An 18,118-nucleotide genomic window follows, 5' to 3' on the forward strand; every position below is an offset into this window, starting at 1 on the left:
GAGTGCGATCCGCGTTACCGGTATCGCAGGGCAGAGAACCCAGGTCACTGTTTAGAAGAATCATTTGGAAAACCTGGACTGGATTTTGAAAGAAGATATTAAAGCATGTTTTTGAGAGAGGAGCTTGGAAACTCTCATCTGACAATCATCTGGTGGGATTCTGAGGAGAAAGCCACAGACACTAACATGAGCAGAGTGTGTGCACTTGACCATAGCCAATCTGAGTGCTTAAAAGGGACTTTGTGTTCATGGGACCATTGTACTTCAAGATTTCTAACTTTGTAATCTTAAAATCTGTGTGTAATTTTTAAGCAAAGGGGCGAATAAAGGAGTGCAGTATGTTTGATAAAAGAATGTCCTTGTTGCTGTGGATGGTACATTCTCCGTGTGTCTGCGTGGGTTTCCTCCGGGCGCTCCAGTTTCCTCCCACAAGTCCCGAAAGACGTGCTGTTAGTTGAATTGGACATTCTGAATTCCCCCTCCGTTTATTGAGTATAAGAATTGGCAAGTCATGTTGCAGCTGTATAGAACCTTAGTTAGGCCACACTTGGAGTATAGTGTTCAATTCTGGTCGCCACACTACCAGAAGGATGTGGAGGCTTTAGAGAGGGTGCAGAAGAGATTTACCAGAATGTTGCCTGGTATGGAGGGCATAAGCTATGAGGAGCGATTGAATAAACTCGGTTTGTTCTCACTGGAACGAAGGAGGTTGAGGGGCGACCTGATAGAGGTATACAAAATTATGAGGGGCATAGACAGAGTGGATAGTCAGAGGCTTTTCCCCAGGGTAGAGGGGTCAATTACTAGGGGGCATAGGTTTAAGGTGAGAGGGGCAAAGTTTAGAGTAGATGTACGAGGCAAGTTTTTTACGCAGAGGGTAGTGGGTGCCTGGAACTCACTACCGGAGGAGGTAGTGGAGGCAGGGACGATAGGGACATTTAAGGGGCATCTTGACAAATATATGAATAGGATGGGAATAGAAGGATACGGACCCAGGAAGTGTAGAAGATTGTAGTTTAGTCGGGCAGTATGGTCGGCACGGGCTTGGAGGGCCGAAGGGCCTGTTCCTGTGCTGTACATTTCTTTGTTCTTTGTTCTTTGTTCTTTGTACCCGAACAGGCGCCGGAGTGTGGCGACTAGGGGATTTTCACAGTAACTTCATTGCAGTGTTAATGTAAGTCTACTTGTGACAATAAAGATTATTTTTTAAAAACTCATTAGTGGTCCTGAGACTCTTGTTTCATAATAAAGTAAGTTACATTTTGAGCCACAGTTCCATTCTGTGATCTTCCCATCGAATTCTAACATCAACTCGGATCGTAACAGTATGTAAATAAGGGACTAGTTTAGCACAGTGGGCTAAATAGCTGGCTTGCAATGCAGAACAATGCCAGCAGCGTGGGTTCAATTCCCGTACCAGCCTCCCCGAACAAGCACCGGAATGTGACGACTCGGGGCTTGTGTGTGCGTGGGTTTCCTCCGGGTGCTCCGGTTTCCTCCCACAGTCCAAAGATGTGCAGGTTAGGTGGATTGGCCATGCTAAATTGCCCTTCGTGTCCAAAATTGCCCTTAGTGTTGGGTGGGGTTACTGGTGTATGGGGATCGGGTGGAGGTCTGGACCTTGGGTAGGGTGCTCTTTCCAAGAGCCAGTGCAGACTCAATGGGCCGAATGGCCTCCTTCTGCCTGTAAAGTCTATAAATAACAGGCTGACATGGGCAATTTTCCACTCTAAAGGAAAGCTCCTGAATCAAAAGATTGGAGGATCACAACGTCTTATTTATTCTTTTCAACCTTGCTCATACCGGAAAGCACGACTATCGGTTTGTCAGGTAACACAGGACAGAAGCCTTCGGTGCAGACTTTATGGGCCGAATGGCCTCCTTCTGCACTGTTGGGGTTCTATAATTCCATGAATAAGCCAACGGCCCGCCTGCAGGTACAAGAGCAAATGGAATGGAGTGTAACTACCCTATTGAATCCTTGTACAATTTTAAGCCCCCCCCCAACCTTCTTCGTTTATAGAATACAGGATGGGTTTACGGGTAAGGATATAAAGAATAGACATAGGAGGGGGCTATGCAGCCCCTCAAGCCTGCAATATAATTTGACAGGATTATGGTTGAACTTTTGCAACAACTCCAATCTCCCAACCTATACCAATTATTAACTCTCGGCGATAGAAGGGAAGATCAGTCAGGTCCCTTTCATGGGTCGACAATGGCATAGTGGTATTGTCGCTGGACTAGTAATCCAGACACCCAGAGTCATGCTCTGGAGACCTGGGTTCAAACCCCGACGTGGCAGATGGTGAAATTTGAACTCAGTACAAATCTGGAATTAAAAGTCCAATGACAACCATGAAACCATTGTCGCTTGCCGTAAAAATCCACCCGGTTCGCTAATGTCCTTTAGGGAAGGAAATCTGTTGGCCTTACCTGGTGTGGCCTACATGTGACTCCAGACACATAGCAATTGGTTGACTCTTAGATGAGCAATAAATGCTGAATGAATAAAATAAAAAAATCAATGTCCTTTGGTTCTCGATCCTTGAAATGAAATGAAAATGAAAATCGCTTATTGTCACAAGTCGGCTTCAATGAAATTACTGTGAAAAGCCCCTAGACGCCACATTCTGGCGCCTGTTCACGGAGGCCGGTACGGGAAGCAATGGGAACAGTTTCCCCTCTATCTACACTGCCCAGACCACTGCTGATTTTGAAAACCTTGATTGAATTTAATCTAATCTAACAAGTAGGCTGATATTAACACGGCAATGAAGTTACTGTGAAAATCCCCTAGTCGCCACACTCCGCCGCCTGTTCGGGTACACAGAGGGAGAATTCAGAATGTCCAATTCACCGAACAAGCACGACTTTTTTGGGACTTGTGGGAGGAAACCGGAACACCCGGAGGAAACCCACGCAGGCATGGGGAGAACGTGTAGACTCCGCACAGACAGTTACCCAAGCTGGGAATCGAACCTGGGACCCTGGAGCTGTGAAGCAACAGTGCTAACCACTGAGAATCCTCTGTCAACCTCCTCTTCCCCAAAGGAAAACACCCCCAGCCCCTCCAATCTCTCCATGTAACTGAAATGCCAGCGCGTCTTGGGTGACAGTAGCTGCCATTGCCCATTGCCATTGCCATAGCCCTCAACTGGCTGGCACCTGAAGCACAGCCAGTGGGGTAAGGGAGTGGGGTGGGACGACCTTCTGGGGTTTAAAAGGAATCAAGGGGCCTTTGGAAGGCGAGGTGAAGAGGCAAAGGGGAAAATAAGTAATTGATACATAAGTAATTTGGGGAGGGGGGGGGGGGGTGGGGGGAAGGGGGTGTGTGCTTTGAAGAGCTGGGAGGAGCCAGAGGGCACATTCTCCTGAAATGTGATCCCGGATTTGTGGAAAATGAGGATCACCCACTTTGAGTTGAATGCAGAGGACGGCGTTGAGACAGAAGACGGATCTGTTGCATTGCAGCTGAGTGAGCAGGGCAGAGATTTTTTGAAAAAGGTTCACCCAGGGGCGATGTCTCACTTCGGCATCTTGCTCAACTTGAGCAAAGGGAAGGGATGCGTCTCCCGTGTTCTCCAGGCGGCGCTAAGACCCTCTTCCCCCGGCCAGGCGGTGCCTCTGAGGGGGACAAAGGGAGGTGTTGGGATCCTCGTGGGCGAGTCCTCGCCGTCCGCAGCTAAACCCCAGCGGGTCAGAGACTTGTCTGAAATGCCCGGTCCCGGGACATGGAGCAACCTGGTGGAGTTTTTCCTGAAGAACGGGTTCAGCAGAATACACGACATTCAAGTGAGTTAAAGTGGGAGCAAAAGACAGATGTAAAAACAAAAGTGTAAAGGATATGTTTGCATGTGTGTGTGTGTGTGTGTTTGCAAATATAGCGATAAATACACTGCCTTTCATTCACCGGGGAACTTTTGTTGTTGGTTGAAGTTTAAATCTGACAGGAGAAAGTTAGATATTTCTTTTGAAATGTTCATGCCAGCCTAGAAACTTCACCAGAATGGCCAAGGTGAGTGTTGTGAGTGTTAGTCGGTGCGTTGCTGGGACCAGTTGTTGGGTTTTGGTCCCTTGTTTGAAGTTTTTTACTTTTGAGGACTAAGTTTTGAAGGAACTTTTGAAATTGAGATTGGCTGTACCTGCGAGGTTGTTAAGTCAACATCGCCCACAAGTTGGTGAATCCCAATAACTTGTGCCTTTCCTGGATGGATCATAGAGTATCATAGTATCATAGAATTTACAGTGCAGAAGGAGGCCATTCGGCTCTTGGAAAGAGCACCCTACCCAAGCCCACACCCCACCCTATCCCCATAACCCAGTAACCCCACCCAACACTAAGTGCAATTTTGGACACGAAGGGCAATTTAGCATGGCCAATCCACCTAACCTGCACATCTTTGGACTGTGGGAGGAAACCGGAGCACCCGGAGGAAACCCACGCAGACACGGGGAGAACGTGCAGACTCCACACAGACAGTGACCCAAGCCGGGAATCGAACCTGGGACCCTGGAGCTGTGAAGCAATTGTGCTATCCACAATGCTACCGTGCTGCCACGGTAGATGGAGTTGGTTCAGTGGCAGGCATTCTTCATCTGAGGGTGATGGGTTCCAAACCCACCACCGGGTGATCGTGGGGTTTACAGAGTCAGGTGTGGTCTATTTGTCAGGACTCCCACCTCCAGAGGCACAATAACAAAAGCAAGGTTGGTATTCCAGTGTATCACCGTTGGGAGTGCTGTTTCTTTTAGCGTGGTAGCACAGTGGTTAGCACTGTTGCTTCACAGCTCCAGGGTCCCAGGTTCGATTCCCCGCTTGGGTCACTGTCTGTGCGGAGTCTGCACGTTCTCCCCGTGTCTGCGTGGGTTTCCTCCGGGTGCTCCGGTTTCCTCCCACAGTCCAAAGACGGGCAGGTTAGGTGGATTGACCATGTTAAATTGCCCTGAGTGTCCAAAAAAGGTTAGGTGGAGTTACGGGGATAGGGTGGAGGTGTGGGCTTAGGTGGGGTGCTCTTTCCAACGGCCGGTGCAGACTCGATGGGCCGAATGGCCTCCTTCTGCACTGTAAATTCTATGATTCTATAAGAACTGCTTGTCTGAGTGAGTGTAAAAGGTCCTGTGGTATCAATTTGAAGAATAACAGGGGTGATATGGAGGGATTTGTTAATGTGGGTACTCAGGGGTACTCAGTAGAGTTTAGAAGAATGAGAGGTGATCTTATTGAGGTATATCGGATTCTCGGAGAGGGGCAGGGGCTTGACTGGGTAGTGGTTAAGAGGATGTTCCCTCTTGTGGGAGAGTCCAGGAGTCGCCTGTTAAAGACAGAGATGAGGAAGAATTTCTTCTCCCAGAGGGCAGTGAATCTGTGGAATTCTTTGTCGCTGAATTATGTTCAAACAACAAAGTAAAGTACAGCACAGGAACAGGCCGTTCAGCCCCCCCCCAAACCTGCACTGACCATGCTGCCCATCTAACCTAAAACCTTTCACACTTCCGGGGCCTGTATCCTTCAATTCCCATCCTATTCATGTATTTGTCAAGACGCCCCTTAAACGACGCTATCGTCCCTACTTCCACCACCTCCTCCAGCAGCGGGTTCCAGGCACCCACTAACCTCTACATCAAGGCTGTGATGGGTAGATTTTCAATCAGTAAGGGAATCAAGGGTTATGAGGATAAGGCACGAAAGTGGGGTTGAAGATTATCAGATCAGTCATGATCTCATTGAATGGCGGAGCAGATTCGATGGGCCGAATGGCCTACTTCTGTTCCTACGTTTTATGGTCTTATCCCCAGTGTCCTGGCCAACACTGACATCAATTAACATCACACAAACAGGTGACCTTGTCACTACTATACTGCTGTTTGTGGGAACTTGTTCTGCTCAGATTGTCCGCTCAGTATCCTACATTACGGGTACACTTCCAAAAATATTTGGGATATCGGGTCGTTGTAAAAAGTCATGTTTATTTTGTTAGTGTTGCTGCCTCTCCCCTCCTTATTATTTTCTCTCCTTGCACAGGCTGGGAGACATCAACCAGCATCTCAACAATTCTCTCTGGTACAGTAGCAACATTCCTTTTATCAGTAAGGGAAGATGTTGCTTCAGGCCATCCTCATTCACGCTCACATGCTGCTCCTCTCGCACATACAAGTGAATGAAGTAAGGTTAAGCTGCCATAGTGCCAGATGACCATAGGCTGCTTTCCCCTTTGAGGGGGAGAGCTGACCTCAGCCAAGAGGCAAGGTTGAGAAGGCGGGGCCTTCATGAATAACCTCAGCCACTACGGGAATTGAATCCACGCTGCTTTCCTCAGCTCTGCGTCACAAACCAGCCGTCCAGCTAACTGAGTTAAACCTGCCTCGAATAAAAAAGAGGAAGTATCAACTGAAGTATCCACTTCTGTGGTTTCTTAATGCTCTCAGACTTGTCAGAAATGAAAAGTCTCTTTGCTTTCATTTTGCGTACCTTCAAAGCCGAGATAGGTTCTTGAAACAAAAGCTCCAATCCTTTTGACCTCCTCCTGAAGACCTCCTCTTTGACCAAGCCTTTGATCACCTGTCCTAAAATGTCCTCACGCAGCTTGATGTCAGGTTCTCTTTGATCGAGTGGCCACAAAATGTCTTGGGATGTTTTACCAGGTTAAAGGTACTAAAGTAATGCAAGCTGTTGTTGGCTCTGGGAGCAGGGAATGAAAATAGAGAGAATAAAACTGCTTTTTATGCTGGTATTTCATAGCAGCCTACACTGCAAATTCCTGTGTGTTTTAAAGAGTCTTCCTTGGTGTTGGTCTTCAGCAAATTTTCATTAAAACTGACCCCAGGTGCAAATTACCTGGAAACCCTGGGATGCACAAAATTTTCCTGGTCAGCATAAAAGGCGGACTGCAACAACAACTTGCATTTATATTATGTAAAGATCCTAAGGTGTCGAAACAAGAGATAAAATTTGACACTGAAACGCATAAAGCGACATTGGTTTGGTCGAAGGGGTGAGTTTTTAAGGCACCTCTTAAAGGAGTTGAGAGGTTTCGGGAGACCATTTCAGAGCTGGGGTCCGAGCCGGCTGAAGGCATGGCTGGCAATGGAAGGGGGAACAATGAAAATTGAGTATGTGCAAGAGGCCAGAATTGGGGCGGGGGTGCGCAGAGGCCTTCTTCTTGGGCTGGAGGAAGTTACAGAGATTTGGAGGGGCAAGAACAGGGTGAGATTCGAACACGGGAATGAGAATTTTAAAAACTAAAGCTTTGCAGATGGATAACTAGTCAATAAATACGGGGAGGTGGGGCGATGGATAAATGGAACTTGGAGCAAGTTAGGATATAGGGAGCAGAATTTTCGATCGCTGAGGTTTACAGGTATCGGAGCTGTTAAAGTTTCTTTCAATGAATATATTTATATATTTTTTAATTGCAGCTCCAGCACACGCAGCAATATGGCAAGATCTTTAAGTCGCACTTCGGACCTCAATTCGTTGTCTCCATCGCTGATCGGGATATGGTGGCACAGGTATTGCGGGCAGAGGGCAGGGCCCCTCAAAGGGCCAATATGGAGTCATGGCAAGAGTACAGACAATTACGAGGAAGGGCGACCGGATTGATATCTGCGTAAGTCGAACCTGGAAGGTGCCAGTTGGTGGTTGTGTTCAGAGTTGTTAAGCAAACAGAGGCAGATAGTTGTGACTGCCATTTTTCTCTAATACTGTCAGTATTCCGACAAGCATTCATTGAAGTTTGAGGGTAGTCGTGGTTACGACAGGCTAGCCCAGCATCACTAGAAGCCCAAGCCGACCTTCACTCTCAATGTATGGATACTTCCCAAGATGAGTCACTTGTCAGGACTGTGGTGATGTGCATCAATGTAAATACATGTAGGCCAGCTAGACACGAGAGGGAGCACCAGTGACATCACACACACACACTCAAACAATAGATAAGTTAGATAGGACGCGACCAATGGACATTCACGATGCACACGGAGGTGACACGACCACAGGGGGGCATTACACCAACCCATATATAAAGGACACCACACACATGATCTGCCTTTTTCCAGTGGAGACAGTCAGTGAGTACAGACATAGGGTTGATTCAATATTACACCCACCACATGGATTGTAGCAACTGGTTAGTCAGTCTGGGTAGCTATAGTAGGATTAGCAGTAGTGTCGAACCCGAGTAATAGAAGTGTAAATAGTTTAATAAACGTGTTGAAGTTATCTCCACGTCTGAACCTTCCTTTGTCAAGTGCACCACAAGGAAGCCGCTTATGTTACACCCACAACATAACAAATCATGGTACCAGCAGTGAACTGTTCCAATCCATTGAGCCATATCTCAGCGTACAGTGACAACCAGCAACAATACCCAGGCAAAATGTTTGAGATCCGGGTTCCGCAGCAGCTCCAATGCCATGGCGATCTCCGTGAAAATGGCGGGCATTCCGGTAAAAGTTTGAAATCTTCCTGGTGGCAGCCGAACTAGAAGAAGAGGCCGATCCAGAAAAACAGAGCTTCTCCTCACCATCGCATGTGCCAGAGCAGAAGAAATCTTAAAAAAATTCAAGTTCTCCAAGGGGCAAAACAAGAGCGACTTCCAGGCAGTCCTGGACAAATTCGGCAAATACTGTGAGGAAAACACACTCCAACCAGCAAGAAAAGGTAAGAGAAGGGCCAGTACTCACCTCGAGGCTGAAATCCCGGAGCAGAGAACGATTTTGGTCGGTGGCCATCTTTCTAAAGGGACTGCACTTGCGCAGTTGCGCGAGAAGCGCACAGAACGGGAAGGTCCGTTTGCGTATGCGCGAGAAGCCGCGCATGCGCAATTGCGAAAAAGGCCCAGAGTAAAGGAACCGCGATCTGCACATGTGCAATCGCTTCCTACGCAGTACGCCACATGTGTCATGATGTCAGAGGCCCCGGACCACGCCCATTTAAAGGGGAAACGCCCCAAATCAAAGAAAAAATCTTTTAAAGCCGTAAAACAACCTTCCTTCACCTGGAATGACAGCACAATGCCTCAAATTGAACCAGGAAATCGTGGTCCACGCACCGCTCAAGGTTCCCGACTCTAGAACATAGAACATAGAACAATACAGCGCAGTACAGGCCCTTCGGCCCACGATGTTGCACCGAAACAAAAGCCATCTAACCTACACTATGCCATTATCATCCATATGTTTATCCAATAAACTTTTAAATGCCCTCAATGTTGGCGAGTTCACTACTGTAGCAGGTAGGGCATTCCATGGCCTCACTACTCTTTGCGTAAAGAACCTACCTCTGACCTCTGTCCTATATCTATTACCCCTCAGTTTAAAGTTATGTCCCCTCGTGCCAGCCATATCCATCCGCGGGAGAAGGCTCTCACTGTCCACCCTATCCAACCCCCTGATCATTTTGTATGCCTCTATTAAGTCTCCTCTTAACCTTCTTCTCTCCAACGAAAACAACCTCAAGTCCATCAGCCTTTCCTCATAAGATTTTCCCTCCATACCAGGCAACATCCTGGTAAATCTCCTCTGCACCCGCTCCAAAGCCTCCACGTCCTTCCTATAATGCGGTGACCAGAACTGTACGCAATACTCCAAATGCGGCCGTACCAGAGTTCTGTACAGCTGCAACATGACCTCCCGACTCCGGAACTCAATTCCTCTACCAATAAAGGCCAACACTCCATAGGCCTTCTTCACCACCCTATCAACCTGGGTGGCAACTTTCAGGGATCTATGTACATGGACACCTAGATCCCTCTGCTCATCCACACTTTCAAGAACTTTACCATTAGCCAAATATTCCGCATTCCTGTTATTCCTTCCAAAGTGAATCACCTCACACTTCTCTACATTAAACTCCATTTGCCACCTCTCAGCCCAGCTCTGCAGCTTATCTATATCCCTCTGTAACCTGCTACATCCTTCCACACTATCGACAACACCACCGACTTTAGTATCATCTGCAAATTTACTCACCCACCCTTCTGCGCCTTCCTCTAGGTCATTGATAAAAATGACAAACAGCAACGGCCCCAGAACAGATCCTTGTGGTACTCCACTTGTGACTGTACTCCATTCTGAACATTTCCCATCAACCACCACCCTCTGTCTTCTTTCAGCTAGCCAATTTCTGATCCACATCTCTAAATCACCCTCAATCCCCAGCCTCTGTATTTTTTGCAATAGCCTACCGTGGGGAACCTTATCAAACGCTTTGCTGAAATCCATATACACCACATCAACTGCTCTACCCTCGTCTACCTGTTCAGTCACCTTCTCAAAGAACTCAATAAGGTTTGTGAGGCATGACCTACCCTTCACAAAGCCATGCTGACTATCCCTGATCATATTATTCCTATCTAGATGATTATAAATCTTGTCTCTTATAATCCCCTCCAAGACTTTACCCACTACAGACGTGAGGCTCACCGGTCTATAGTTGCCGGGGTTGTCTCTGCTCCCCTTTTTGAACAAAGGGACCACATTTGCTGTCCTCCAGTCCTCTGGCACTATTCCTGTAGCCAATAATGACATAAAAATCAAAGCCAAAGGTCCAGCAATCTCTTCCCTGGCCTCCCAGAGAATCCTAGGATAAATCCCATCAGGTCCCGGGGACTTATCTATTTTCAGCCTGTCCAGAATTGCCAACACCTCTTCCCTACGTACCTCAATGCCATCTATTCTATTAGCCTGGGGCTCAGCATTCTCCTCCACAACATTATCTTTTTCCTGAGTGAATACTGACGAAAAATATTCATTTAGTATCTCGCCTATCTCTTCAGACTCCACACACAATTTCCCATCCCTGTCCTTGACTGGTCCTACTCTTTCCCTAGTCATTCGCTTATTCCTGACATACCTATAGAAAGCTTTTGGGTTTTCCTTGATCCTTCCTGCCAAATACTTCTCATGTCCCCTCCTTGCTCGTCTTAGCTCTCTCTTTAGATCCTTCCTCGCTACCTTGTAACTATCCATCGCCCCAACCAAAACTTCACACTTCATCTTCACATAGGCCTCCTTCTTCCTCTTAACAAGAGATTCCACTTCCTTGGTAAACCACGGTTCCCTCGCTCGACGCCTTCCTCCCTGTCTGACCGGTACATACTTATCAAGAACACGCAGTAGCTGATCCTTGAACAAGCCCCACTTATCCAGTGTGCCCAACACTTGCAGCCTACTTCTCCACCTTATCCCCCCCAAGTCACGTCTAATGGCATCATAATTGCCCTTCCCCCAGCTATAACTCTTGCCCTGCGGTGTATACTTATCCCTTTCCATCATTAACGTAAACGTCACCGAATTGTGGTCACTGTCCCCAAAGTGCTCTCCTACCTCCAAATCCAACACCTGGCCTGGTTCATTACCCAAAACCAAATCCAACGTGGCCTCGCCTATTGTTGGCCTGTCAACATATTGTTTCAGGAAACCCTCCTGCACACACTGTACAAAAAACGACCCATCTATTGTACTCGAACTATATCTTTTCCAGTCAATATTTGGAAAGTTAAAGTCTCCCATAATAACTACCCTGTTACTTTCGCTCATATCCAGAATCATCTTCGCCATCCTTTCCTCTACATCCCTAGAACTATTAGGAGGCCTATAAAAAACTCCCAACAGGGTGACCTCTCCTTTCCTGTTTCTAACTTCAGCCCATACTACCTCGGAAGAAGTGTCCCCATCTAGCATCCTCTCCGCCACCGTAATACTGCTCTTGACTAGCAGCGCCACACCTCCCCCTCTTTTGCCTCCTTCTCTGAGCTTACTAAAACACCTAAACCCAGGAACCTGCAACATCCATTCCTGTCCCTGCTCTATCCATGTCTCCGAAATGGCCACAACATCGAAGTCCCAGGTACCAACCCATGCTGCCAGTTCCCCTACCTTGTTTCGTATACTCCTGGCATTGAAGTAGACACACTTCAAACCACCTACCTGAACACTGGCCCCCTCCTGCGATGTCAAATCTGTGCTCCTGACCTCTATACTCTCATTCTCCCTTACCCTAAAACTACAATCCAGGTTCCCATGCCCCTGCTGCATTAGTTTAAACCCCCCCAAAGAGCACTAACAAATCTCCCCCCCCGGATATTTGTGCCCCTCAGGTTCAGATGTAGACCATCCTGTCTGTAGAGGTCCCACCTTCCCCAGAAAGAGCCCCAGTTATCCAGAAATCTGAATCCCTCCCGCCTGCACCATCCCTGTAGCCACGTGTTTAAATGCTCTCTCTCCCTATTCCTCATCTCACTATCACGTGGCACGGGCAACAACCCAGAGATAACAACTCTGTTTGTTCTAGTTCTGAGCTTCCATCCTAGCTCCCTGAAAGCCTGCCTGACATCCTTGTCCCCTTTCCTACCTATGTCGTTAGTGCCAATGTGGACCACAACTTGGGGCTGCTCCCCCTCCCCCCAAGGACCCGGAAAACACGATCCGAGACATCACGTACCCTTGCACCTGGGAGGCAACATACCAAACGTGAGTCTCTCACGTTCCCACAAAATCTCCTATCTGTGCCCCTGACTATAGAGTCCCCAATTACTAATGCTCTGCTCCTCTCCCCCCTTCCCTTCTGAGCAACAGGGACAGACTCCGTGCCAGAGGCCCGTACCCCATGGCTTACCCCTGGTAAGTCCCCCCCCCCCATAAGTATCCAAAGCGGTATACTTGTTTCTCAGGGGAACGACCGCAGGGGATCCCTGCACTGACTGATTTTTCCCAGTCCCTCTTACAGTTACCCACCTATCTCCAATCTTTGGTGTAACTAATTCCCTGAAGCTGCTATCTATGACCCCTTCTGCCTCCCGAATGATCCGAAGTTCTTCCAACTCCAGCTCCAGTTCCCTAACTCGGTCTTGGAGGAGCTGGAGATGGCAGCACTTCCTGCAGGTAAAATCAGCAGGGACACTAACTGCATCCCTCACCTCAAACATCCTGCAGGAGGAACATTGCACTCCCTTCCCTGCCATTCCTCTAACTTTCTACCAAGATCTTGCTAACAACTAAATTAAATTTTTATAAAAAATAATAATAATATAATAAAATATGGTACTTACCTCAGACCAATGGGTTTTATTATTAGGTTAGAGGAGGAGGGCGGGTGGGAGACACTACACGTGTAGTGTCTCGGGTTTCCTCTCCACCAGAATTTATTGGTGAGGCTCTTCCCAGACGTCCGCGGGTCGACTTCCTGTTCCCTCCTAAAACACTAATTTAAAAAAAAGAAAAATTCTCAGCTCCTGCTGAAATTGACTAACCAGCCAGCTCCACTCCCGCCGAAATCGACTGGCCTGTCCCTGCAAAGACAAGTGCTTTTAAAGGACAGACTTACCTCCCAGCAACCACTTCCGCAATGCTCCCGCTGAAACTGACTCACCAGCTGTTCTCACGCCGAAATCGACTGGCCTGCCCCTGCAAAGACAAGTGCTTTTAAAGGTTGACTTACCTCCCAGCAGCCACTTCCGCAATGCTCCCGCTGAAACTGACTCACCAGCTGTTCTCACGCCGAAATCGACTGGCCTGCCCCTGCAAAGACAAGTGCTTTTAAAGGACAGACTTACCTCCCAGCAACCACTTCCGCAATGCTCCCGCTGAAACTGACTCACCAGCTGTTCTCACGCCGAAATCGACTGGCCTGCCCCTGCAAAGACAAGTGCTTTTAAAGGACAGACTTACCTCCCAGCAACCACTTCCGCAATGCTCCCGCTGAAACTGACTCACCAGCTGTTCTCACGCCGAAATCGACTGGCCTGCCCCTGCAAAGACAAGTGCTTTTAAAGGACAGACTTACCTCCCAGCAACCACTTCCGCAATGCTCCCGCTGAAACTGACTCACCAGCTGTTCTCACGCCGAAATCGACTGGCCTGGCCCTGCAAAGACAAGTGCTTTTAAAGGACAGACTTACCTCCCAGCAACCACTTCCGCAATGCTCCCGCTGAAACTGACTCACCAGCTGTTCTCACGCCGAAATCGACTGGCCTGCCCCTGCAAAGACAAGTGCTTTTAAAGGACAGACTTACCTCCCAGCAACCACTTCCGCAATGCTCCCGCTGAAACTGACTCACCAGCTGTTCTCACGCCGAAATCGACTGGCCTGGCCCTGCAAAGACAAGTGCTTTTAAAGGACAGACTTACCTCCCAGCAACTACTTCCGCAATGCTCCCGCTGAAACTGACTCACCAGCTGTTCTCACGCCGAAGTCGACTGGCCTGCCCCTGCAAAGACAAGTGCTTTTAAAGGACAGACTTACCTCCCATCAACCACTTCCGCAATGCTCCCGCTGAAACTGACTCACCAGCTGTTCTCACGCCGAAATCGACTCTAAAAAAGAAGATACGCAAGACTCCAGAGTGCAGTCCTTGCACACACAAGACGTGACTCCAGTGTCACAAGCCTCCGCAGTGAGCTCGTGGACAGCCTCCACGATAGAAGCAACGCAAGACTCTGACGCGCAGTCCTTGCAGGAACAAGACCATGAGGGTCTAGCAACATCCTCTGACCAACTAGCGGCAGACGATGTAAGTCTGCCATGCTCAAGTAAACAGCAAGAAGACTATGACAGTCTAGCACGCTCCAGTGCACAGCAGGACGACCATGGCGGTCTATCATGCTACAGTGAAGAACAAAGCAACGATGACAGTCCAAGCCCAAATGAAGGACAACAGCAAGACAATGACAGTCCACCCACATTGTTTGCACTACGAGATGAAGACTCTGACAATTTACCCAACCCAAGTGAACAACAAGCAGCTACTGAGGCTCTACCCATGGTATGTGAGACGAGTGACAACAGAATCCCACTTCCCATGCAAGATGTGCAAAGTGACAGACATCAGCTAGTGTGTACAGAGGCACTCGACGATCACTGTGAGACCACTGGTGACTCCGGTGACACCACAATACTTCCACCCTCATTCGCTCGAGCCTCTCCACTAATCAATGCATTCCTGCATGTTCCGACTCCAGACGTGCAGCTTCAAGAAATCTCAGCTGACTCCAGTGAACCTGCTAAGACTCCAGATGGGGAGCAAACAAACGCTGACTCTGATTTACGTAAGCCGGACTTTACTCCAGACAGGAAGTGTAGCAACCTCAGTGATGGCATGCTCAGAATGACAGCAGATGCCACAGCGACAGGAGATGGATCACTTAACAATTACACTGGGTCAGTAATAACAAGCAGCGGCTACAGTCCAAGAGGAATACACCAATATTCACCACAGCTATATCCACACATTTTTTCCACACCAGCAGTGCAGCCAATGACAGCTCATGCTGAACAAACCCAGTATTCAGGCATGTAGCAGCAAGCAGTCTATGCAGCATATTCTCAAACAGGCCAGCACTACGGATTGCCCACTAATGGAATCAAGACCGAAGGAGGACTACCGCAAGCGCAATCTGCACTACAGACTGGATGCCTTAGTTACAGCCCAGGGTTTGCTGCACTCCAGCCTGGCCAGACGTCTTATTCCTATCAGATGCAAGGTTCTAGTTTCACACCATCACCATGTATTTATGCGAGCAGCAATTCAGTTTCCAATTCGACAAGATTCAACGGTTCTCAGCAGGATCACCCTTCCAGCACAGCACGTGGCCAGAACCAGTATGCACAGTCTTATCCAACTTCAACATATGGCACATCCATGACCTCGAATGATACTGTTGAAATGAAATGAAAATCGCTTATTGTCACAAGTAGGCTCCAATGAAGTTACTGTGAAAAGCCCCTAGTCGCCACATTCCAGCGCCTGTTCGGGAAGGCTGGTACGGGAATTGAACCGTGTTGCTGGCCTGCTTTGGTCGTCTTTAAAAGCCAGTGATTTAGCCCAGTGTGCTAAACCGATGGTACCTCTTCAACATCAACACCTTATCAGCTACAAGATGCCATCCGACAGCACCATCACAAACATCGAAAAAAGACAGGGACTCCAAATCAGACAGCAAAGTGATTTGACCACTTCTTGGTTCCTGTGGCGCAGGGACGTTGATGGCGTTCATAACCAAGAGAGACATTTGACCATGATCATTGATGGTTTTTGGACTCACACGAATGATTTGGACTTATTGTTTAATCACTGTTCCCATGACTTGTATATACCTTACCTTATCTAACTGTTCTTTGTTCAATTTTCTTAAAGTGTACAGAAAATATGAACGTATAAAAAGGGGGGGATGTGGTGATGTGCATCAATGTAAATACATGTAGGCTAGCTAGACACTAGAGGGAGCATCAGTGACATCACACACACACACTCAACCAATAGATAAGTTAGATAGGACGCGACCAATGGACATTCACGATGCACACGGAGGTGACACAACCACAGGGGGGTATTATACCAATCCATATATAAAGGACACCACACACATGATCTGCCTTTTTCCAGTGGAGACAGTCAGTGACTAGTGACTTAGGGTTGATTCAATATTACACCCACCACATGGATTGCAGCAACTGGTTAGTCAGTCTGGGTAGCTATAGTAGGATTAGCAGTAGTGTCGAACCCGAGTAATAGAAGTGTAAATAGTTTAATAAACGTGTTGAAGTTATCTCCACGTCTGAACCTTCCTTTGTCAAGGGCACCACAAGGAAGCCGCTTATGTTACACCTACAACATAACAAATCAAGGACTTGAGGGAATCATCTCCTTCCAACCGCACCCCCCCCAACCTCATGGCAAGCATCAAACAGTTTGGCCAATTGCGGTGTCTCATGATAGAAATAGGAGGTCCCATTCACCTGAGATTGTGGGTAAAGAGATAAAGAAGCAATCAGGTAAGACTAACCCTGGGAAACAAAAAAAAAAGAAACAAACACATAGAACAAGGTGGAGGCAGAGGTTATGATCTGAAGCTGTTGAACTTGATGTCAAGACCAGAAGGTTGTAGACTGTCACGTCTAAAGATGAGGTGCTGTTCCGTGAGATTGCATTGTTCCGTGCTGTTCCGTGAGATCGCATTGTTCTGCGATGTCCTCTGATTGTGACAGGCGCTAGATAAACGCAAGTCTTTTCCTTTCCTCATTTGACATCAAGTCGCCAGAGATTGATTTGAAGGTGAAACCCACGGCTGTTTAATACACTGCTGTATCATGCGGCAATGGGGTCAATCTTGTCAACCATGTCATTGTCCCAAATGAGGAGCAGGCTTCACTCTCGGACACTCCTGGGGCGGGATTCTGGGATCCTGAGGCTAAGTGTTGATGCCGTCGGAAACGCCGCAGCGTTTCCCGATGGCGTCAACACGGCCTCAGGATCAGCTATTCTGGCCCCTACAGTTCCTGGCGTGAACTGGGCGTCGTGGGGTCCGCACATGTGCAGTGGCTCCCTAGCACAGTGGCTAAGACAGCTGGCTTGTAATGCAGAACAAGTCCAGCAACGCGGGTTCAATTCCTGTACCAGCCTCCCCAAACAGGCGGCGGAATGTGGCGACTGGGGGCTTTTCACAGTAACTTCATTGAAGCCTACTTGTGACAATAAGCTATTCTTCTTCGGGACTCGGCGTTTTTACAACGGCCGCTCGGCCCATCCCGTGCCGAGAATCGGCGGGATGCCGCGTAGAGCGGCCCCCGATCGGCGGCGCGCCAACCACGCCAACGCCAATGGTGCCGATTCTCCGTTCTGCGGAGATTCGCGTCCCGGCGTCGTGGCAGCGTGGTGCGATTCGCGCCGGTCGTGGGGATTCTCCGGCCCAGCCCCGGACTGAGCGAATCCCGCCCCCCATCTCTGTGCCTCAGGATTGCTCCAGGCAGTGCATTCAACCACTGAGCCACCAAACGACTTGGCATCATCAGCTTGAAGGCGTAATGTGGGCAAGTGACTTTCTGCTCAGCATTGTATAGCATTAGTAAGAGTCCGGGTTATTTTAATGTCTAAATCTAAATATCTGCTCATTCATGCCCTAGGAACCCTACCCCCTTCAGTGCTGTTTTCCAACAATAGGGCGACGAGTTTAAATGTTAGGCGAGGTCAGAGGAATACGCTCGCCCACGGGGTGACTGAGTCAGTGAATAACTTACTGGGGCAAGTCATGGAGCAAGCCATGTCAGTCGATGCAAGAGACAGTTGACGTCCCTGTGGAGGGAGAAGGGATTGTGAGATGTGGTGCGGTGGAGATGTG

The 18,118-nt window shown here is 48.3% G+C and overlaps 1 protein-coding gene across 2 annotated transcripts in view; it reads left to right on the forward strand.

Annotated features, from left to right (window-relative positions):
* The first annotated feature begins 3,363 nt into the window (after positions 1 to 3,363).
* LOC140386855 (cytochrome P450 27C1-like) overlaps positions 3,364 to 18,118 on the forward strand; it is a 47,113-nt gene continuing 32,358 nt past the window's right edge. For both annotated transcript variants that reach the window (XM_072469635.1, XM_072469643.1), the window contains exons 1-2: positions 3,364 to 3,795; positions 7,420 to 7,610. In XM_072469635.1, the coding sequence (XP_072325736.1) occupies positions 3,403 to 3,795; positions 7,420 to 7,610 (584 nt within the window). In that variant the 5' untranslated portion in view covers positions 3,364 to 3,402. The remainder of the gene's footprint in view (positions 3,796 to 7,419; positions 7,611 to 18,118) is intronic.

The sequence above is a fragment of the Scyliorhinus torazame genome, chromosome 2, assembly GCF_047496885.1.
Source record: "Scyliorhinus torazame isolate Kashiwa2021f chromosome 2, sScyTor2.1, whole genome shotgun sequence".
Lineage (NCBI taxonomy): Eukaryota > Metazoa > Chordata > Chondrichthyes > Carcharhiniformes > Scyliorhinidae > Scyliorhinus > Scyliorhinus torazame.